At 32.4% G+C, this 23,568-nt stretch overlaps 1 protein-coding gene across 1 annotated transcript; it reads right to left on the reverse strand.

Moving 5' to 3' along the window:
• Window positions 1-8,590: 8,590 nt before the first annotated feature.
• On the reverse strand, window positions 8,591-10,303 carry LOC133858064 (protein LIGHT-DEPENDENT SHORT HYPOCOTYLS 3-like). Its single transcript, XM_062293489.1, has 2 exons — window positions 9,431-10,303; window positions 8,591-9,339 (listed from the first exon to the last, which is right to left on the reverse strand). Exons 1-2 carry the CDS (start codon window positions 9,676-9,678, stop codon window positions 9,006-9,008), a joined length of 582 nt encoding a protein of 193 aa, XP_062149473.1. The 5' UTR covers window positions 9,679-10,303; the 3' UTR covers window positions 8,591-9,005.
• Window positions 10,304-23,568: the final 13,265 nt, after the last annotated feature.

The raw sequence follows: 23,568 nt of genomic DNA on the forward strand, positions 1-23,568 counted from the left end.
CGAAATTCTAATTCAAGTGAAATGGATAAGATTTTATGGTTAAAATTTTGTTTTGTTGCATCAAATGGTACGTGTACATAATGTTATATAATTTAAAATTTTAAATAATGCAACAACATATACACTATTAAATTTATAAAATATAATCTGATTAATACGTTTTATGTAATCAAGGCGTGTTGAACTACAAGCAACTAATAAGATGGCCCCTAAATTAATCTACAAGAAACTAATAGGAGCTTATAGGCTGAATCTAAAGGGAATCAGAAATGATTTTTTCATTCCTTTCGGAATGGGTAGGATTTTTTCATTTCAAGTGAAACGAAAATAATTTTACCGTACGTTAAAATTTTGTTTTGTTGTCTCTAACGATGTACATAGTGTTATATCATTTAAAAATTTTAAATAATTTGGCAATATCTACACCATTAGATTTGTGAAATCTAATATGAACCATGAAATAGCTAGATATTCTCCATTTCACTTGAAAATCGTAATCCATTTATTTCGGCCTAAATTAATCTAATAAAATGTTTTAGTTAATTTTTCAATCCCTACCTTTATATTATAGTCCTGATTTTCACAATCAATCTTATACAAATTATGGATAACCCCTCCTTAGAGTCACGATTTTCAATTTTCCTTTACTTATCAATTGTCTCCTTTAAAATTAATTATGTTTATAAATTTTTGTTCTTCTCAACCTCGTGTTTTTTTTTTCTTTTTTTAAAGAACACGGCCACATCCACTTTCTAAAACTTTCTACTCTTTAAAATAATATTTTTAATATTCTTATATACATTTTTTTTATTTTTAAAAAGATGTATCTTTATAACTATCTTTAGAGCTAGCTTATAGTCATTCAATTTATGGTTTCTCCTTAAATCCCACGAGCGCAAAGGATGTTGTATTTATTATGAAGGCCAGGGAGAAGAAAAGAACAAACGACAAGGAATAGTCATTGCAAGAATCCTCCATTTGAATTGAACTTCTCATGAGCAAGACATTTCAAGTTCAACAGCTTTCCTCGTGCCCAAGGCATTCACCAGGATGTCTCAACTCACAAAAATAAGGCTGCATTTGTTCAAAGTTTTCTTAAATCAAAAATATTAACAAATAATAATTCAAACATGAAATACTCTAAAGAATAATAAAATTAATTTTTACCTTTATGTATATTCAAACCCTTTTCGAAACAATGTGTTTTAAAACCGTGATGACCATTAGTCTATCAGAATTCTGCAGTTAAGAGGGCTTTTACGAGATCAGTAATACTGGGATAGGTGACCTTCGGAAAAGTTTGGTTCAGGGGAGCAAAAAACAAATAATATTGTGTCATTAGGAGTGAGTCGTTACAAATGGTATATATCTAAACCATTGTTCAATCTAAGATGTGGGAGCGTGCACAAGTCCATAAGGGTCGCCAGTGGACACTCGCTGGGATACCAAAAATTGGGTAATCTCATGAGAATTACCAACGGAAATGCTAGGTCCTAAAAGAAGGTGAGTGTGACGTCTCACATTGCCTGAGTATGTGAATGTGAATGTAATTATATGTATATTCACATCATTCTTGAAATAACAAGTTTTAAAGCTTTGATAATCATGAGCTTATCAAAACTCTGCAATTAAACGTACCTTTGTAAGAATATGTAATTGCGTGATGAGCGAGCTCCTAAAAAATTTGATTTCAAAAAGTCAAAAATAAACAACATCTTATTATTTTATGTGTACGTTTCATTAAAATCTCTTGTACGTCATCGACATGATATATATATATATATATATATATATATATATATATATATGTTGTCATATCTTCGTAATTATTATAGTGTCACGTCTTGGGAGTTCAATCTTCAAGCTGTAACCTAATTCTTTTAAGTTAATCATAATTATATTGTACGTGACGCAGAATTTGGTAAATCTCACTTCATTCATCACACAAAAATCCAAAATTTAATTTGATTAATTTCGAACCAAGCTTATTAATTATTGAATTACAAAATAACACCAACTCTTAAAATTTAAATAAAATATAAAATTAAATACTAATAACCTAAATAAAACTAAAACTCTCATATTATTTATTTTTTTCCTGCATCACAACCTCTCTTGTCCTATAGAATAAACTAAAACGCTCGCTAGCTAGCTCATAGAGTGATGCTTATTAGAAGCCTTTCCCCGACAGAATCATGCACTATTAATGAAACTTTGCTAATCAATCCTAATTCGTAAATAATGATATATGAGCTAGACTCATTAGCTTATGCCTTCCACATTTTTTTTTTCCTTTTCCCACTTGAACGTTCAGCTAGAAGCGAGATTAGAAGAAGTACTCTTCCCAACATTTTTTTTTTTTTAAAAGTAAAGGAAAAAGAAAGGAGCAAAAGCATGACGATAAATTTGATTGATGGTCTCTATTTAATTTATGAGAGAGTGAGAGTTTAATTTCTGGAGCAACAATTATTGTGAAGTTGCAGTACTTACTGCAGATAACGTGGGAGGGGGCAGTGGGGAAGTGGGGTAGTCCTTTGTAAGAACTTTTTCTTCAGAGAAATTTCAGGGACAAGCTTAAATCATGCACTTATGGGGAACGTAAATCTTCGGCAGCCTTTCTGCCAATTTTGGCTTCTATTGCCCGATCTGTTCCGCTGCTCTCGAAGACTACACAAGTAAAAGAAAAAACAAGAAAAACGTAAAAGCTTCATATATAAATATATATATATATATATATTTCTTTATTTATTTCTTATAACAAGTAGTACGTGAGAGAGAGCATTCAACTCTACCATATATATTATTCATACGGCCTATATATATATAGGCTTCAAGCCTTCTCTCTCTCTCTCTCTCTCTCTCTCTCTCTCTCTCTCTCTCTCTCTCTCTCTCTCTCTCTTGTGGCATATATACAGTTTGTCTCTTTGATATATGTCCTTATATATGGTGATCATAAGGATCTTCTGGGTTTGTTGGGATCCATCACTATCTTGGTTTCTCAGTAGAAACCACAAAATGTTTTGTAATTAATCAAATTAATGTTTGTATATATGTCATGAAACCTTTTGTACCAATTGTAGGATCACTAATTTAAGTGATTGTTGACCAAGTTAATTACATTTTAACCATCAAGAGAGGGAATATTCTCACTCAATTAAACTTTACAATCACCAAACCCTAGTACAAAGTTGATATGGTGGAGATAAATTGAATCAAACTCACAGCATGCTAATTAATTAATATATTAAACATACTTTTAGACTGAATCAGACTTAACTTTCCTAATTAATCACGACTCATAATTTTTGGCCTCGTGTATTAGGAAGGATGCCTATGATTTTAATTGTAGAAATATTTGCTTTCTATCATGAGTGCTGCAAGGCCGAATACTACAATTTTTACTACAAATATTTTGCAAATTGACATGACAGTTTATGTGATTCTTCTATCATCAACCACTAAATGATTAAATTTACTATTCAAGTTTTATTGCTTAATTTTTTTTACCCATGTTGTTTGACATGAGTTTGTTAGGAATTTATAATAAAAATTATAACACTCTAAACATTTTTCTTCTATTATTAATTACGGGTTGTGGTGGACTTGAAATGTGCTTTGATTTACAATGGCTCAATGGCAATTTATGATATATAGATGGAATCTTTGTTGGTTTTGAAAACTCACAAACTTTGGTAGAGGTCACCATGAGTACGTAATGCTATTTTTCACGCACATTTATCATGCTCATTTTATACTGGCTGACATGACGTATTTTAAGTAGTTTTATTTTTATTTTTTTGAAGTGACTAACATGGAAAGCAATTTAAAACACGTCATACCTGTTAGGAAATTAATTCTATTTCAAGACCCGTGATATGCGAAAAATAAGAAGAAAGCAGAATGAAAAACTTTCAGACAATCACACAAGAACACAAGACTTACGTGGTTAACCACTAAGGGATACGTCCACAGAGTTGCAGCAGATTTCACTATGATGGGTAAATAATACAAGAGACTTTTACAATTCACAAACGTTGATTAAAGTAATCAACTCTCAAACCCCCTATAGAAAACATAAAAAATACATCTAAGTGTTTCCACAATTCTCTCATGACAACAGTCTCATAAGAGGTCTTTGAATAGAAAACTGGAGTTTTCAGGCGGTTGTGTCCGGACGTGACTAGGGTTCCATAGTTTCAGCCCCGCGTGTCCAAACATCCTAATGCATTGTCCCGACATGCCTCAAAAATAGCACTCTCTAGAACTCCTGTTTGGATTGGCCCTGTTGCTTGTCCGGAAGGGCTCCAGAAGGGCTTGGCTGATACCCACTCTCTGAAATTCCTGTCTAGACAAGACAACCTACTATTTGAATAGTCTCCACGGAATATAACAGTGCCCACCAATATAAAATAAGTACGAAGAGTAGCATTACTCGACCGATATACACGTTTCTATTTCACTTTGTGGTATATACCATCTTTCAAGCTTTGGAGATATACGCAACTTTAAAGGAGAACTGTATGTGATTGTTACATGTACTAAGGAGAAAATTGTGAAGGTCATTATATTGCTTTAGCAGCAAATATGGGTGTTTGTCTACATCAATCACTCATCACGATTATCACGGGTATTATGCTTTACTGCTTGATTTCAGTAAGTGTCTGATTCCTTTAAGATCAATTGCTTTTACCCTGAAAAGGAAAAGATATCATCTATCGTTTTTGTTCTACTCGATGATCAGATTGCTTAGAAATGCAAAGACTTATATATACATTCTTGTCCAGCTTCCTTTCTTTCTTCGTCTTTGTTTCTACAACTTGTATCTATCATTTCAAGCACCGCCACGAGCTTCTAATACTGACAAATCCTTCTTGGTGGATATGCACTTAATTGGCTTCACTAAATTGGGGCAATGATTTCACCCGTGAACAACTAGCAATTGGTCACTACTATTTCATGAAAAGTAGAAGTTCTTGTCCATTGACCATTAACCACGATGATCATGGTGGTGATGATGATAATGAGAATAATTATAACAATAGTAATAAAACCTTTCGTTTAATTATGTGCTCGATCTAATTCAGTGAACAACATATATACATCACATATCATAATGTATTTTATGCCTCAATATATATATATATATATTCAGAATTTCATAATTTGTATATATGTCGTACGTACACAGAAGAAGTGTTAAGAGGCATTGATGTAACAAGAACATAGAACAAATTTGACTATCTTTCTCAATGTTGAATATGTTCAAGTAGAGTTCCAGAGATGAATCAATATTGCATGGTTTAAGCACCAAGGTTCACACTTAAATCTTTATGTTTTTCCCGATGACTAATTAATGCTACTCCTCGTATCTATTTATCACACTCGTTTCGCATTGACTAACGTAACGTGTTTTAAGTGACTTTTTATGATAGTTATTTAAACAAAAAAAAAACATAAAGAAAACCACTTAAATAAGTGTAAAGAGTCGATAACTTTTACAAACTTATAATTAAACAATGTCGACTCTCCTCTCTCTCTCTCTGCGTCTGTTTCTCTCACTCTCTCACTCTCTCACACATGCACACACAATATCGTTTAAGACAAATTAAGATGATCCACTTCTGACATGTCAATGAAGAAAAATGGGAAAGATTGCACACAACATCATTTTTAAGACATAGATGGTCAATTTCTGACATGCATGTCTACGAAGAAAGATGGGCCGGGGAAGATTCTATTTTGCTTCCTATATACAGCACTTGATTGTGTTAATTTGCCGTATATATAAAATCCTCTCACTAGCTAGTATATATTATGCTTTCGAATAATGACTACAAATAAACAGGCATGCATATATATATATACTACCTACATATATAGCAGAAAAATTTACTAGCTATTACAAATGAAATTGGAAACTGCATCAAAAGAAGACCTAGATTACGTACCCATGCATCAGTATGGAAGTAGCTAGGTACTCTAACAACAAATCGTTGAAATAAAAACTAGTAAAGGACCTGACAAATGAAATTGATCGAGAAATGCATAATTTGAACAAATGGAACTTAAGTTTTACAAGCTAGTTTATGAGGGGTAAAAGATCACTAAAGTAGACAATTTCAAAGTTAAAAATGAATATTGGTATCTAACAAGCTAGAAGCCAGCTGAAGATATTTATTCGCTTTGCACTAATGTTGATCTTAGAGATTTTAAACAAGATTATGCGAGCCAAACAATCAGTAAAGGAATGACATGATTTAAATCAAATAGAAAAACTTGATATAAAAGACAGCCATGAAAAAAAATGCATATAAAATTAAAATTTGTAATGAAATATAAATAGAGGAAAATAGCGGAAGCAAAAAAAAGAAAAAGAAAAAAGAAAAAGTAAGACGAGATTTTGAGGTGGTTCGGCCTTAGAGGCCTACGCCCACCACCGGACCGAAAGAGGCTGAAGAGCTAAATTTTTCTCTTATTCACTTAGATAGATATATATACAATACAAATGTCCATATTTATAGGAAAAATGGGTTCGGCGGAGAGAATACAAAAAAAAAATGTAATCAAATCATAGAGATTTAATTAATACAATCGTTTAACTATAGTAAATGGTTCAATAAGGAAAATAATTTAATCCTAATATGGTAACCCTATATTCTAACAATAAAAAGACATTGAACTTTCATTTTGACTGAAACACAATGACGTTAATTTGTATGGTAAATTATCACAGAAAATCCCTTGTAATCCTTCCCTCATTTGAATAGAACAAAATTAAAAAAATCACAGAAAAGATCGAGTATATATACCTACTTAAATGAGGATGATAAAACAGAGCCAAAGCTAATACGGTTGAGAGAGAACGTCAGGTACCAAACTGATGAAGAAGCACAGACTAATGATCAAGGAAAAACTGTGTGCTTAATTTGTGTCATTAGCATTAACCCAAGTAGATGGTTGCTCGATCGAGTAATTTATTATCAAGTCACTGTCAAATTCTTTAGCACATCGAATAATATTAACAATATAAATGCAGTTTTTGATCTGGAAAGATTGTTAGATTAGTCTATTAAAATGAAAATAAACAAGGGGATTAAACATTATTGTTCTTATTATATATGAAGCAAGGAATCCCTGGGAAGCTATAATCAACCCTAATAAAATATTTGATCTTGTCACTAAATTTAGGCACATCCTACTTGTAAATACGTGTTGACATTAAAAAGGCAAGTTTTTAAAAGTGTTTATCTTATCTTAATATATATATATATATATATAAAGGGTCGCTTCAGTTAATTGAAAACATGCAAGTTGCTGCTAAATATCCTTGATAAACTCAAATGATTAGAGGCGCCAATAGCTAGTTTCATACCCACACTATAATCACCAAAAGAAAATTAAGATTCGCTATAGCCTACGTATACTAGCTAATAGCTTGTGTCTTTTTAATTTGTTTCCCTATTAGGTAAGATATGCTATAAATTAAGCACTTTAATTTCCTCTTCAAGCCAAATAGGATTAATGAGAAAATCAAAGAGAGAGCATGCATGAACCAACATGATCCACTCCATGGGTTGTCGGCCAAGTTGATTTACAAAATTTTTCCTGAAATCTCTTTAGGGTTGTTTCTCTAACCACGTACCCTATAGCTCATTTTGTATTTTAATTGTTACTTTTTTAGTGCATATGGTTCCCCAGTTAAGATCAGTAATGGCAGTATGTTGGATGTAACCCTTTGTCTGTCTTTTCTCCTAAGTATATATATATATATATATAAAGCATATTTCCCATGATTGGAATTCTTACTAGATTCCACCATTTCAATGTTCATGAATCATGTGGGTGTAATTTCACTCTTCAAAGTGCTTTGTGTCTCTCGCCCTTTATGGGGGGGCAAATTACCATGAAACTTTACAAGTAGATAGGTTAAAGTTTATTAAAACATGAGATCAAACGAATGGTTAATTAATAAAAACTGTTCTAAGCTTTGACGAAGTTACGTTTGTCTGCCATTAATTTCATTACTGCTTCTAGCGGGCAAAGGAAATGACAGCACTAACAGAACCAAATCCACATTAATTAAATATATATATATATATATATAAGGCATAGCCACTGATCACACGATTTCATTCCCAAAAGCCCAATATAATTGGCCTAAAAGAAATACTCTTGTTAATTATGATTGATCTTTAAAGGTTTTATATATATATATATATATATATATATATATATATATATATATATATATATATATATATATATATGTTACTTCCTTTTACACAATCATCTGATCTATTAGTTCTCAGACAGTAAAGTAGCAAAAGTGGCTACACAGAAGAGGGAGACAAGGGGAAGTCAGAAATATGCATGAGACTCTTGCAGAAATGACTTAACTGACGACCAACACTGGAACACAACGAGTAAACAAAGTATCTCTAGTTAGACATATCTGACATATATGTGATCCTTATGAAAAGTCCTTCCAACCTTTTTTTTTTTTTTTTTTCAAGCTTTAAAAAAATTATGAAACTGATGAATTTCCAGCAGGCAGCAGCACCCATTAATCAGAAAAGAGAGACGAAAGACATATAATCTGCAAATCTTTGGCTTGGCATTCAAGTACATGCATAAGATTAACTATGAGCAATATATATGCTCAGTTCCACATAGACCATAACAGTACAATTTTACTCTCCTCTACCACTTTTTCCAGTACCACCATGACGACTAGTCTACTAATAGTAATGGCTAACACTGTTTGCCATCAAAAGCATACTCATGATATACCAGATCCACGCCATTGCTTCTGTAAAAGGCAACAGAATATACAGACATACAGTCTGTCTATATATAATAGCTAACAACGTTGAGAAAATTAACTAACCCTAAATACACCAGGAAACCATAATTGTCTGATCATAAAGAGAAAAAAGGGAGTACCCATTTTGAGACTTTGCAATATAAGAGGCCTGGTGGCTGGTGGAGATCGATCAGTAGAATTTTCATAGACTTGCACCTGGTGGCGGCGGCAGCTGCGATGGCGGCAACTGTTGCCGGGGGCGCTTCCGCTTCTTTTTCTCATAGCTGATCCCCCTTGCTTTTGACTGCAAATCACGAACCTCTCGAAGATAGAGTCTAACTGCTCGAGCCCCAAACGGGTTGGCTTCCGGCTTTCCCCCGTTCTCTTCGAAGGCGGCTCGGAGGCGGCCGATGAGCGCGTCAAGGCTACCCCACGCCTGGCGCAGCGGGCACGGGCAAGGCGCCGGAGGGTTAGGGTGGCCATAGAAGGGGCAGATTGGAGTGTGAACCTTCGTCTTGCCAAATTGGTCAAGGTACCTGTTGATAAAAATAATGATACTAATAATAACAACAACATCGCCTCTCTTTTTTTTTATGTGAATTAAGAATTTTTAGATTTATATTATACCGGAGAAATTCAAGAACGTGGGCACCGCTGCATCTAGAAAGGGAAAGAGGGGGGCGGTGGTTCTTCAGGTATTGGCCGAAGGTGTTCCAGTCACGGCGCTTCTGGTTTTCGTAGCGGCTGCTAGGAGGAGCTGAAGCTGATGAAGAAGAGCTTGCGGCTCCAGCCAAGCTGTTATTGTTGGTACTAGTGTCAGTGATGCTGGTGTTCTCAGAGTTGGAGCTCTCCATTAATTCTGTGAGTGAATCCATGGGTCCGTCCGTGTCTTTGATTTTTCTCGGATCTTAGACAAACAAATGAAATAGCTTTTGTTGTTGGAAATTGTATTTCTTGCTTTTGCTCTTACATTCAAGCTTTCTGCTTCTAGGGTTTTGCTTCTTAGAGCTGCTAGAGCTGGGGAGAGAGAGAGAGAGAGAGAGTGTTAGTTGAGGAGGGGAAGCATGTTTTGGTTTCTTATAATATTCTGTGTGCAAGAAGTGGATCAATCTATTGTATTCAGATGTTACTGTTATTGGAAACAACAATAGCCAAGAAAGAGGAAAAGAATATAGAAGAAAGAAAGACACGAGCTCTGAGTAATGATTGATATTACACAAATTCTATTTTTGAAGAGAGGGAGAGAGAGAGGAGATGGGGCTGCAAATGGTGAAGCAAAAGAAGATTTTGATATCGATGAAGAAGTGAATATGTGAAAGGGGGGGAGGGGGGGGGGGAATATATGTGATGAGATTGATTGGAGAGTGAGAGGACTGCTCCTCTTTGCTCTCTCTCTCTCTCTCTCTCTCTGTGAGCAATACTAATACTAGAAAAGCTTGGAAGGATGTTTCCACTGGTGGAAATTTTTGTGTGGTAGCTTTGGTTTCTGGAAATGTTGAAAGATTGGTTTTTTTCTAAGAAAAGGTGGAGCAACTTATCTCTTTGTTTTTCTTTTTTCTTTTTTTCAATTATTCATCTCTTACCATTTAATGGGTTATTATAACTATTCTTTTTTGTTTTTGTAGAGAGAGAGAGAGAGGGGGGGGGGGGGGGGGGGGGGGGGGGGGGGGGAATGTGTTAGGGCTTTTTATGGTAATGGAAAGGGGTTGGACAGTAGGTTGAGACGGAGACAGGAGAAAAGGTCTGTAGGGTAAAATTTAAGGGAATAACATGATTTTGTTTATTGATACTGTAGTATTGAATGACAGTTCCTTTCTTAGTGACCAGAATACCCCTGGGAAATTTTTTATTTTTCACTTTTCTATTTTTTGTCAAAATTAAACATAAATTCGCCTCATTTTATTTCAACTGTCTGAACATCTATCCGGACAAAAGAGTAACTTCTGGTATGAGGTTGTTTTATTACAGTACAATAAGACAACCTATACCCTATTACACATGATTCATTTTTATTTATTTTTAATAATGTTATTAAGTACACTGATTTATCACTATTATACAATTGAAACTACGTGTTAACAAAGATCAATTTTTTATTTTTTAATTTTTTTATAAATATTGATCTAAAGACTAATTTTTACTACTATATCATTAAATTTATGATAATCGTATAATATATTCTTCTAAATAATATATATATGCCAATTTTCTGTTTTTCAACCTACTAAGAAACAAAGAGGGTATAAAAATGTAAAACTGTGCTTGTTTCCCTGGACTTGGGAGACGCAATTGGCAGTAGTACTGCTGTTGGAGTCTGCAATGCATCGTTGAAGAAGTACTATCACCTTAAACCGAATCAAAGGAGAATAAGGTAAAAAATATATTTTAATTTTTAAGTGAATCACGTCTTGGTAAATCATAACTTATTCCAATAAGTTTAAACAGATAGTATTTTAACACGCACTCTTAAATTCAAGGGTAAAATGGAATATCCTATTTAATCATTTAATTAATATATTAATATTTTTCTCAATATGTAGGAGTATTAGAGTCTAGACAATACATGAAATATCTTAATAAAAATGAGGGTAATTAAATTGTGAGAGTAAGGTTTTAAACTCACTACTTATGCCATGATACAATGTTAAATCGGAAAACGGATTGTCTTCATTTCATTTGAAACGTAGAGGAGCCGGTTAGTGCATTTAGGAAGGTAAAATGGTCATTTATTGTTTGGACCATTTTACCCCTCTTAAATACACTAACTGGATCCTCTCTATTTCCATATTCATTCTCTGTTAAATTGTTACTTATTTTAAAAACTTAAGTTGATAAAAAAAAATATAGGGGTAATTACATTTTCCCCCCATCAACTACCAACCATTGTCAACATGCCCCCATGAACTGACACCTCGACCAAAAGATAGCATCCAACTACCAACTTTACATACTTTGCCCCCCTCCGTCAGGGAATCCTGTTAACTTGGACGGAATATTCTATTTTTGGGCTTTAATTTTGGTTTAAAGACCAAAATGCCCTCCAACAGTAATTAATAAAAAATATTAAAATTAATGTGTTTAAAAAAGTTGAGGGCATTTATGTCATTTTTGAATTTGAGTTTGGGTATTTTAGTCTTTTTATGAATTAAACTGACGGAAGGGGACAAAGTATGTAAAGCTGGTAGTTGGATGCTATCTTTTGGTCGAAGTATCAGTTCATGGGGCCATGTTGATAATGGCTGGTAGTTGATAGGGGAAACAGGTAATTTTCCCAAAAATATAATAGTTTAATTAATATTTTAATTCATCCTATAACATTGCATATTTAACACTCATGTCCCATATTAGGAAGATGACGAGTAGCCCACACAGAATGAGTGGTTTATAAGAGATGCTCTAGGTGTTAAGTTTCATATTACTTAGTTACTATGTGAAATTGAAATTTATAAGAGATTATAGAGAAGTTTCAAATTGACTAATCATTTTAAAATGATAGCATATGTAACTAGCGCACATGTCTCTTAATCTTGAGTACGTCAAATTGAAAAAAAATTTACAAATTAAAAGGAAGATCCATCATGATAGCATGGCTAGTCGATCAACTCTTTCTCATGATAGTTTTCACCTTTGCTCACATGTTGCTATTGTATTTTAAGGGTGTGTTTAGTTTCGAAGTTTTAAAAAATGTAATTTAAAATATATAACTTGAAAACGCAATATTTAAAATATATTAAAGCGTTTAATAAAATAGTGATTTCGTCTCTAAAATTGTATGTCTTAAAAAACGTACTCTTTTATTTGCTATATATATATATATATATATATATATATGTATATATATATATATATATATATATATATATATCCTTTTGATATTACCTCTCTTTAAAATTTATCTTTTACAACTATTTAAATAATTAATCTGAATCAATTAATCTGCCAAATATGATGGCCTACTCTTTGTTGAATTCTGTATTCGCGTTCAATTTAATTTCTTCACTCATTGCTTGCTTCCTTTTATGCTCTCCAACAATATTTTAAAAAATCAAGTCAATTTTCTTGACTCATTGGTCCACGATTTCATCAATTTTTATGTCTTTATCTGTTCATTTTGATGCCTCGTCGCTAAGCCTTACAGACAACATAAATTGATTTGACGAGGTAGATGGAGTGTTATTATTAATCGGGGACTAATTCATGCACAACAACATGTTGCGTACAACTACTCGTATTGGTGGGATTCATATATTCATATAGAGTTTTACAAATGTGAGTGATTATGCACAACCTGTTGTCCATGAAACTTTTCCCTTATTAATTTATTTGAGGAAGGGGAAAAAGAACACTACAAAAAATTTAAGATTTGGCAAAAAATTGTCTGAAACAAAATCTAGACGATTTATTCTTGACCATCCAGAAATATGGGTAAAAAATTTGGGTTATAAACGGTTTGGGCCAAATCGTCTAGAACTAATTCTGGATGGTTTGCCCAGAATTAATAATTTTTTTTTTATCCATGCAATTTCTGTTTCTATTTATTTATTTTTATATATATTAATATCATTAATATTAATAATTCTATACAGTTTTAAACAAACCGTCCAGAAATGTAAATTTCTTCCAAAAGCCTAAAAGTTTGACCTGATAGAAAATGATTAATTTTAATCATTTAATTAATATTTTTACATTTTCTCTCACGTGTGAAACTCGAACTCCCTGTTAATAAGTGAGGCCCAACACGTGAAATATTTAATTGAAATGGGAGGTGAATGATGGAAGCAAGATTCAAAATCATGACCTTGACTCCAATACTATATTAAATCATCATTTGTGTCAAAAACTTAAGCAGGACCTTCGCTCCGATACCATATTAAATCACAACTTGCCTAAAAAACTTAAGGAAGACTATTACTCTGATACTATATTAAATCAAAATTGATTTCAAAAGTTAAAAATAATAAAAATTATTGACGTTAATAATGTAATTAATATTCTATCTCTAACAAAGCTAACCTTCTAGTTTTGCTTCCCATTTTTACCTCTTTGTAGGTATCTTTTGTTTGTTAAGACGTCTTGTTGAGGGGTTGTTTATGGATCATTTTTGTTGTTGTTGACTTTGTTCGATAAATTCTTACTTGTTGAAGAAAAATACAGCCAAAAAGGAAGAGTAGGATAACTAATGAAGTCCTACAACAATAAGAAGTCAAAACGTGAGACAAGTAAAAAGAGAAGTACTGAAGGAATTAATTACAATTTAGTAGTTATTTATTTTAACCAATGCCACCGTCAATTATAAATTATATTTTTATTTTATAATTATCTTGCAATCTTACTAAGACAGTCCTAACCATATTTTGAAATATTAGTCATTTATTTAAAAAAAAAAAAAAAAACCAAAAATTTGAGTTAGACCACTACATATACGCTAGTAATAGTGTCAAATAATTGTAAAATAAAAATATAATATATAATATTATTCATTATAAAATATAAAATATGCTTTAAGAACGCTTTGAATAATTAACCATACAATGATACAACAAAAAGTTGAAAAAGCCCCCATTAATTATTTTTTAGATTTGGGTGCACCCTGGTCTATATCTTTTAACTTCTGCTAAGTCAAGTTTCCCAGGGCAAATGATTTAATAAATTAAATGAATCTGGAAATCTGTTACTAATTATTTAAAAAGAAGTATTAATTAATACCAATGAAAAGACTATTAAAATTTAATTACCCTATAAAATTCATCTCCTCAAGTAATAATTAAAAACGTAGAAAAACAAGACTACATAACTAATTCCTATTAATGAGATGATCACTAGGTAGACATAGCTAATTAATATGTAGCTACATGTAACATATATATTGTACCATCTACCTACGTACCATGTAACTAAGAGAAATCATAACAGTTTATTACTTTAGATAGAGCAAGGACGATCGATTATATATGGACGATGCTAAATACTAGCAAAAAAAAAAAAAACTAGCAACAAATATTATTAGCATCTAGATCTTTCTCTTCTTATTCTCCTGTTTTAATTTGATGCATGGCCATCAATAGAGCAGACCTTGATTATTCTCTTAGCAATACGAAAATGTGTTTTTTTTTTTAAACAATAATAATAATAATGCTTGAAAAATAGTGTTAAATTGTTACTTATCTCAAAAGTTTAAGCTGATCATAAGAAATAATAAATTTAATCATTCAATTAATACTTTAATACTTTCTCTCAGGTGTGGCTTCAAACTCACCCTCAACAAGCGAAGTCAACACGTGATATTTGATCAATGAAATACTCAAATCTTTCGTTTAAAAAAAAGAAACTTAAATTTAAAATTCAAACTTTTGATCTCCGCTATGATATTATATTAAAACGTCACTTATCCCAAAAACTTAAACGGATAATAAATAATAAATTTAATTATTTAATTAATATTTTAACACATACATACAAAGAGAACTTAGATTTTAGGGATAATTGCACTATTGGTCCCTGAAGATTGCCTAAATTACAAATCACTTCCTGTGGGCTGTGGTACAAAAAGTTCATGGAATGTTCATGTGGTAAACTACAATTACGAATCATTCTCTAAACTTGTTTTCCGTCCATCAAGTTAACAGATTTCGTTAGTTTGCCACGTCATACCTAATAGGAAATCGACGCATACAATGTACTATATCTAATAGAAGTTATTTTCCTATATTCCTAAGGGACACATGTTTTAATAAACTTAGAAATTACTTAATATTATTGGATCTATTTGTATATCATTGTAAAGCCCAATTACAGAAAAAATATATATTTAAACAGAGACATTAATGCGACACAAGTCACACAACCTCAGGCTGCAGATTGTAATTCTAAGAGTGGAGACTAAATGCAACAGGCTGTCGAGGGGTTGTTTATTGGCCATGATAGAGTGTAGAGAAGGTGTTTGAAAAAAGTCCTCAAAGAGACAGAGGAAAAAAAGAAAAAAGGAGGGTAGTTGTCCCAATATGGTGAAATAATTAAGTCAAAGTGGAGGAGAGTGGGTGAAAAAACTGGAAATAAATTGCGCACAATACAAAGTAATTAGCTCAAAAGCTGCCAACAATCGTTATCCAAATGGAGTTGAGGAAAATTTGGGAAGACAAAAATGATGATTAAGAAGAAGACAACAATTGGAGGAGCTACAAAGGGTCGAAGGGCAAGGGCATGATAATTTGAATGTCATTTCACAAATCCAAGGTGAGCTCAATGTTTTAATGGAAGCAGAGAGAGAGAAGGAAAATTTGCTGAAGAATGTGCAAATCAAAGGAAGAATGTGAATTATATTTGGTGAAATATTAGATGAAAGATGCAACATGTGCACCACTGAAGAGGATATTAGCTAGAATTTGTTTTCTACTGCTAAACTAAAGTAGGGATATTAGAGGAATATTTCTTAGCTGGAATGGAGGTACGGGTAACAACCATACTAAATGAGCAGCTGGTAAAGGAGGTTAGCACTGCATTATCTCGAATGCCACCGTTGAATGCTCCGAGTCCAGAAGGATATGCAACTTTCTTTTACCATTAATTTTGGCCGACAATGGATTAGAGGAACAGACTGATAACTTGGCAGCTAGGTGAATTTTCTGTCATAGGTATGGAAATAAATTATTTTCAAAGCAGTTATTCAAGCCATCCTTACGTATAGCATGAATGTCTTTTGGCCCCCTAGCTAGGACTCTATGTACAAGGGATATTAATTCTATGATGCAGAGGTTTTGGTGGGGTGGCAAGAGCAAGAGTTGAAGATTTATTTGATGAGTTGGTAAAAATGGGTTTCTCAAAATCTCAAAATGGTTTGGACTTTCGTGATTTGTAATGTCTTTCAACAAACCCTTCTCGCGAAACAGTGTTGAAAATTGCTTCATAACCAAATTAAAATCTTTGGCTTGCAAGGATAATTAATATATACATATATTTATATATATCATCTGTCTAGCTAGCTCTCTCTTCGAGTCACAATTGGGTGGCAGATCCTCTTATGCTTGGAGGAGTATATGGTTAGGTAGAAAATTACTCAAAGACAGATTAACATGGAGAGTAGGGAATTGCTCAAAGACGGATTGAAATGGATAATTTGTGACATAGTATAGATTTGTACTTAGGATGTTGAAGATTACTCAAGAAAATCAAGTACAAGAAGCCTCGTCTGTTGATGTTTGAGGGGGTCTTTGGCAAAGAGTCTTGTGCACTGGTTCGTCCGCACATGTCCAGACGATAAGGAGGAACAAAGAGTCCCGTGTGCTGGTATCTATACAAGAAGTTGTTTTAAGACATGAAACCCTAAAGACGTTCGGACGCCTAACGTCCTCCTTAAACTGTTCGAATGCTGCCACAGAAAATCTTATACGATTTATAGGTTTAAAGGCTGGCTGTTACAAGTCTATACAAGTACTTTGAAGGCACGATTTTCAGGGAGCTAATTAAGCATTGTTCTTCCATGCTGTTATAGAGTGTTTTCATACACTATGAGCTTAGCATTGATTTCTATGCCAAGAGAAATTGATGGTATGTGCTTAGAAGACCATGTCTCTTGGAGTAATCAATTTACAAGGTTTAATTTTCTACATCAACAATTCGTTTGGAGTCTACCAATAGGTTGGTAAGAAGATCAAGAAGAAATATTGGCCGGCCAGTAAAGAGTTGGAACCGTTGCAGGCAGAGGCAAATGAGGAGTTTATCTGCATACGTACAGGTTGTCTTTGTTGTTACAAAAGTATACGAAAACTTTGTCAAGAAGTAAAACCTACCCCCTCTAAGGATTACGCGCTTAAATATTAATTCGTCAATACTAATTAATTAGATATGCGGGTCCTATTTATTAATTGTTTGATCAATTCCCCAACGTAGAGGCAATTTTGTGCAAGCTAGGTACTCCTCCCTAATCAAAGTCCGGTCACAGCGGGCAAGAGCGACAACCCTACCCGCATTTATCTTTTCTCTTACCTTGAGAAAAGCAAAGCATATTGCAGATATCTTGTCTCGAGCTTTTCAACTGTTGGCTACTTTGGCTGATTATTTTAACAAAGTCTTTGTTCTAAAATTAGATTCTATTTGCCAAAAGAGAGAAACACACTTCAATATAAGATTAGTATAATATTTCATACTAAAAGCATGTAGCTTTTGGAGGATCAGGATTCCTTGCAATTTTTAACATGCAAATTGCAGAAGATTTTATGCAGTTTTATCGAGATGTCTCACAATTATCTGTTCAATTACAGAGAGAGGGAATTACAGACAATTGCAGAAAATTCGGACTTAACTTTTTAAGTCTTATATTAAATGGACGTGTGCCATGCACAGTGTCACTCAGTGGCTGGCACATTATATATGCATGAGTGTTGAGACTTTTTGGATGACCCAATTAATGTCTGGCTGACCACCATGAAGAAACCCTAACCGAAGCCTAAACCCCACAATGCCCGGCAACAACTTTCCACATTCACTGCATTAACTCGGCGGCATCACATCATAGATGTGGGGATCAATATGCACAAATTTTAGGTCCTATCATTAGACCCAAGGAAAGTACAGGAAAAAGGAGTAAAAAAAGAAAGAAAGAAGAAGATTATTCTCATATTTCTGGTTAGAAAAGGATATATAGCTTGACTATTTAATCGATCTACTCTCTATGCCAACCTAATTCGTAGTAAGGAAACTTAGCTAGCTAGATAATCACTTTTTTTTTTTTTTATAAAAGTGACTTAATACTATGCTTAGTACTAAGATATTTTAATTCAGCTTAGGTAGCCCCCTTCGTGACTCGACCACAGAGCCACAACTTGTTTGATCTCATACTCGACAAGTTGCGTCCGATTCCATATTCGACATCGTAGCTAGCTCTAATATCAAATGATATATATTCTTCAGGTATAACTCACCTTTAGAAATTAATTTGCAAGGAGAGGATGTCCACGAGTCTATATATCTATGCATAGTTAAGATTGTACTTAAATTATATATGTAATACACTTATCGTAAAAATTTAATCATATAATCAATATGCTAATACTTTTATTCAAGTGTGGGCGAATATTCCCGATCAATAAATGATACTTAACATGTAAAGTATTCGATTGAAATTAGATGTAAATTACAAAAATAAGATTCAAACTAGAATATTTGTTTTGATACCATAATTAATTATCCCAAAAAATTAAGTAAATATATAAAAATATATATATATATATATATATATATATATATATATATATATATATATATATAATTTAATTAATATTCTAACGCAAATAATGTTTTGCAGAGTAAGCCGTACAAGTTTAACCACCCAAAATAATCATTCTAATCCCTTAATTAATGAAATGCGATATAGTCGACCTGGTAATGATATTGGAAGGACGGTCCAAAAAGTTTGTACTCGTGTCACCATTTGGAACATACGGCATCACATTTACTTGTCTTTAATGAAAAAAACAATTGTTTTCCTCCATTTGAATATCGTAAAGATCAAGGTAAAAGACTAAAGATCCAAAAAAAAAAAAAAAAAAAATGTTAAACAAAATTTAATTATGGACGTCCCTTTCCTTTCACCTCGCCCCACCTCCAAGTTTCAAACATAATGGCCCCGTTAGACAATTTATTTTCTTCACCTTCTCTTATTTTTTACTTTTTTCAAACAAATATTAATTTCAAAATATTTTTCACTTTTTATATCATATCAACAATTTTTTATTACTATTTAAATAAAATAAAAAAACCTCAATATTAACACAATTTTTTTTTTTACTTTTCTATATAAATTATTTTTATTTTATATCAAATCAATCAATGTTTACTACTAAAAAGTAATTGATTTCTAGATTTTTTGAAATGAAAATTCAAGAAGACTTTGAAGAATGTTATGCTGTATTTAAACTAGAATATTGATGTAAACATTCTGGTTTAGTTGTGTTTGGTTTGTTGTTTGGTTCTAGTTGGTTTCAGAGTTACTCTCCTATTGTAATGTGTTTTGATGTATTTGAAAGACTTGGTTGTACAGTTGATTTTTTTTGTTAATAATAGTTCTACTTATTTATTAAATAAAATAAAATAAAATAATAGATGTAACTTATTTTTGAAAATTGGCTTGTAAGGAAAGGGTGTTCAAAAACTTATATATATACCACATGATTAAAATTACACTTAGTAATATACCACCACGCTTTGTAGCTGACGTCTACGGCGGCAATATTTAATGGCTTAATACTATATATGCTCATACATAGTATCAAAATATTTTAATCTAGGTAGGGTTGCCCCCTCTGTGACTCGACCAGAGAGCGGCAATCCATTCGATTTCATATTCAACGAGTTGCGTCCGATCTCATACTCGACATAGTAGTTAGCTTTAATATCAAATAATACAAATTCCTCAGGCAGAACTCAACCTTAGAAATTGGCTTCCAAGGGGAAGGTGTCCATGAGTCTATATATCCATGATTAAGATTGTACTTAAACCATATATGTAGAACACTTATCGTAAAAATTTAATTACGTAATGATCATTATGCTAACACTTTTCTTCAAGTGTGGGTGATCCTTTCCGATCAATAACCTAACTTGTAGAGTATTCAATTGAAATTAAATGTAAATTACGAAAATAAGGTTTAAATTTAAAATATTTGTTTTAATACCATATTAAATAATTAATTGTCCCAAAAAATTAAACTAATATAAAATAAATAAATTTAATTATTTAATTAATATTGTAACGTAAATAATGTTTTGCAGTGTAGGCACCAATGTAATCATTCTAATCCCTTAATTAATGAAATGCTATATAGTCGAATTGGTAATGATATTGGAAGGACGGTCCAAAAAGTTTGTACTCATGTCACCATTTGGAACATATGGCATCACAATTACTTGTCTTTGATGAAAAATTCCTCCATTTGAATATCGTAAAGATCAAGGTAAAAGACTAAAGATCCAAAAAAATAATAAAAAAAAAAATGTTAAACAAAATTTAATTAAGGACGTCCCTTTCCTTTCACCTCGCCACCTCCGAGTTTCAAACATAATGGCCCCATAACCCCGTCGTCCCCGTTAGACAATCGCTTCCCTTCTTTTTTTCTTTTTTCTTTTTTCTTTTTTATTTTTTATTATTATTTTCACTTCTTTTTTTAAAAAAAAAATCAATTTCAAAATATTTTCATTTTTTTTTTTACTTTTTATATGACTTTAACAATTTTTTATTATTATTTTAAAAAAAAAAACTCACTATAACACAATTTTTTTTAATTTTTTAATTTTTCTTTTTTTTACTTTATATCACATCAATCACTTCTTATTACTACTAAAACAAAATAAATCACATCAAATATAGGTAAAAAAGGTTGACAAACGGGCCAATATGCATCTCAAGATCACTTGCCCTAATGCCTAAATTTAAGTATTATCTCATATGCCCCAAAAAAAAAAAAAAAAAAAAAAAAAAAAAAATCAATCATCGTTTTTATCGTTATCTTGGGCTAGATATGTGGTCTAGACTTGCTCATTATTAAAATGTTAAAGAAAAAAAATTAAATTTAGTCCTTAAGTTTTCTTGTGATTTCAATTTTATACTTATATTTTTAATTTTGATAATTAGGTTTTTTGGTTTTTTTTTTTTTTTTTTTTTTTTTTTTTCTGGTTTTAAATAGGTTCATTCACCAACTTATTGTCCAATTAATTAAAAGAGTGTGCTACATTAGACCAATAAATTAATGTTACGTGGCTCTTGTTTAACACATTATGTGTTAACTGTATGTACCATGTGCCACTATTATTTTAAATTATAAATATACAATTACTTTAAATTACAATTACATTGTAAATAATTTTTTATTTTTTATTTTTTTTTTATAATTTAAAGTAATTGTGCCACATGACATGTACAGTTGGTACATGAAATGTTAAGCGAGAGCCACTTGATATTAATTTATTGGTCTACGTGGCATACCGTTAATTAATTAGATGATAAGTTGATGGAGGGACCTATTTAAAACTAGAGTAAAACCTAATGATCTAATTGTTAAAATTGAAAACATCAAGAGTAAATTGAAATCACATGAAAACCTAACTTCAATCAAGCAATGACAAAACCTAGCAAAACACTGGATCAAAACCCTCAATTTCACTATTTTAGTCTTAAAACAAAAAATCATCCTAGCCACTAGCCGCCACAGCCCTAAGCCGAAATTGGGGGTGGCTGCCACCAGGCTGCGCGACCACCCCCACCCCCGGTCCATGGGGCGGCTAAGGGGCCACCCCCGGGGTCTGGAAAGTGGCCTCGCGGTGGTTTTCGGCGTGGAGCAGTGGCGGCCGCTACGTTTGGGTGGGGCGGTGGTTGGGAGTTTTTTTTTTTTTTTTTTTCAAACTAAAAAAGTAAAAAAAAAAAAGAAAAAAATGATTAGATTCAGTGTTTTACAAACAATAGTTTTTATTATTATAGGCTGATGTGTCAATCTCTTATTGGTGACAGAAAACCAGTTTTCTGCCTTTCTGCCTTGACCGGACATAAGTGGCGCTCAATTGAAATCACATGAAAACCTAAAGATTAAATTTGAATTTTCCAAATATTAATTTATAAAAAAAAAAATGCAAAATAAGTCATCGTGGATACCGATTTGCAATAAGCTTCTTTGCACCCAACTTCCATCTTTTTTTTCTTCTTTTTTTTTTTATTTACGAAAACCGTTAAATACCACGTTAGCACTAATCAGATTTATAAAAATAAAAAAAACCATTAAAACAACTTTGGCCATTTGGGGGTGGGGCATTGGGTGTGGTGGTGGCCAGCCTATTTAAAAATCAAGATTGTAAAGTGCCAACAAAGATTGAAAGAAGTCTTTGATCAACAACATTAACTCGGGTCCGAATTAAAAAATTTAAATCTAGATCAACAAAAAGATCATGTAAGCATCAAGCATGGAGGTCCTCAGTTCCCTAGGTGGCCAGCCTGAGGTGGCCGAACCACTGCTTCAGCCACCCCCATTTGGCTAAGGGCCTAAGGGGTGGCTCGATCACCTCCTATTCTTTTTTTTTTATATATATATTTTTTAAAAATTAATTCTAGGTGACACATGTCATAATCTTAATGGTGTTGACGTGATATTTAACCATTTTCGTTAAAAAAAAGAAAGAAGAGGAAACTTGGATGCAGGGACTTTTTTGTTATTTTTACATACCACAAGAAGCTCTTATTGTAAATCAATATAACCATAAGAATTAATTTTGTATTTTTTTTCTTACTAATTCAAGTAATTAAATTCATCGTCCTATTAATTTAAGTTTTTAAGATAATTAATAATTTAACATGATAGATAACTAAATATTAAGTGCATACGTTCAACAAAAAAGAAATTAAAAAAAAAAAAAAAAAAAAAGAAGATGAAAAAAGAAAGGGAAACATTGATTGTCAATGGGAAAAAGAACCGATTAAGCCTGTTCGACCAGAGGCATCATCGTACCCAAAAAGTGAACTTGATGTTGGTTTTGGGCTTATGACCATAAGAAAAAGTCCCCGACTTTGAGCCTCTCCACCACGTTGTGGACCAAAGTTTGCGTCATGAAAAGGAAAAAAAGTTTGCAACTATTTTTTAAACAAAAAAGAAAAACCCAACTAGTCACATCATCACGGTACGGAGACGAAAAAGTAAAATGACAATTTTATTCCTCTAAAAGTAAAGAACCGGCTCCTTTCCATTTCATTCCATTTCCCCCTTGGAGGCAATGACTTTTAGTATGAT

Source organism: Alnus glutinosa, chromosome 14 (assembly GCF_958979055.1).
Source record: "Alnus glutinosa chromosome 14, dhAlnGlut1.1, whole genome shotgun sequence".
Taxonomy (NCBI): Eukaryota; Viridiplantae; Streptophyta; class Magnoliopsida; order Fagales; family Betulaceae; genus Alnus; species Alnus glutinosa.

What these genes read in the sequence shown, in the direction of transcription:
- LOC133858064 (XM_062293489.1), bottom strand. Translation starts at nt 9,678, where the DNA reads ATGGATTCACTCACAGAATTAATGGAGAGCTCCAACTCTGAGAACACC. An exon ending in CACGTTCTTGAATTTCTCCG is followed by an intron (nt 9,340 to 9,430) that starts GTATAATATAAA and finishes TTTTATCAACAG; the next exon opens with GTACCTTGACCAATTTGGCA.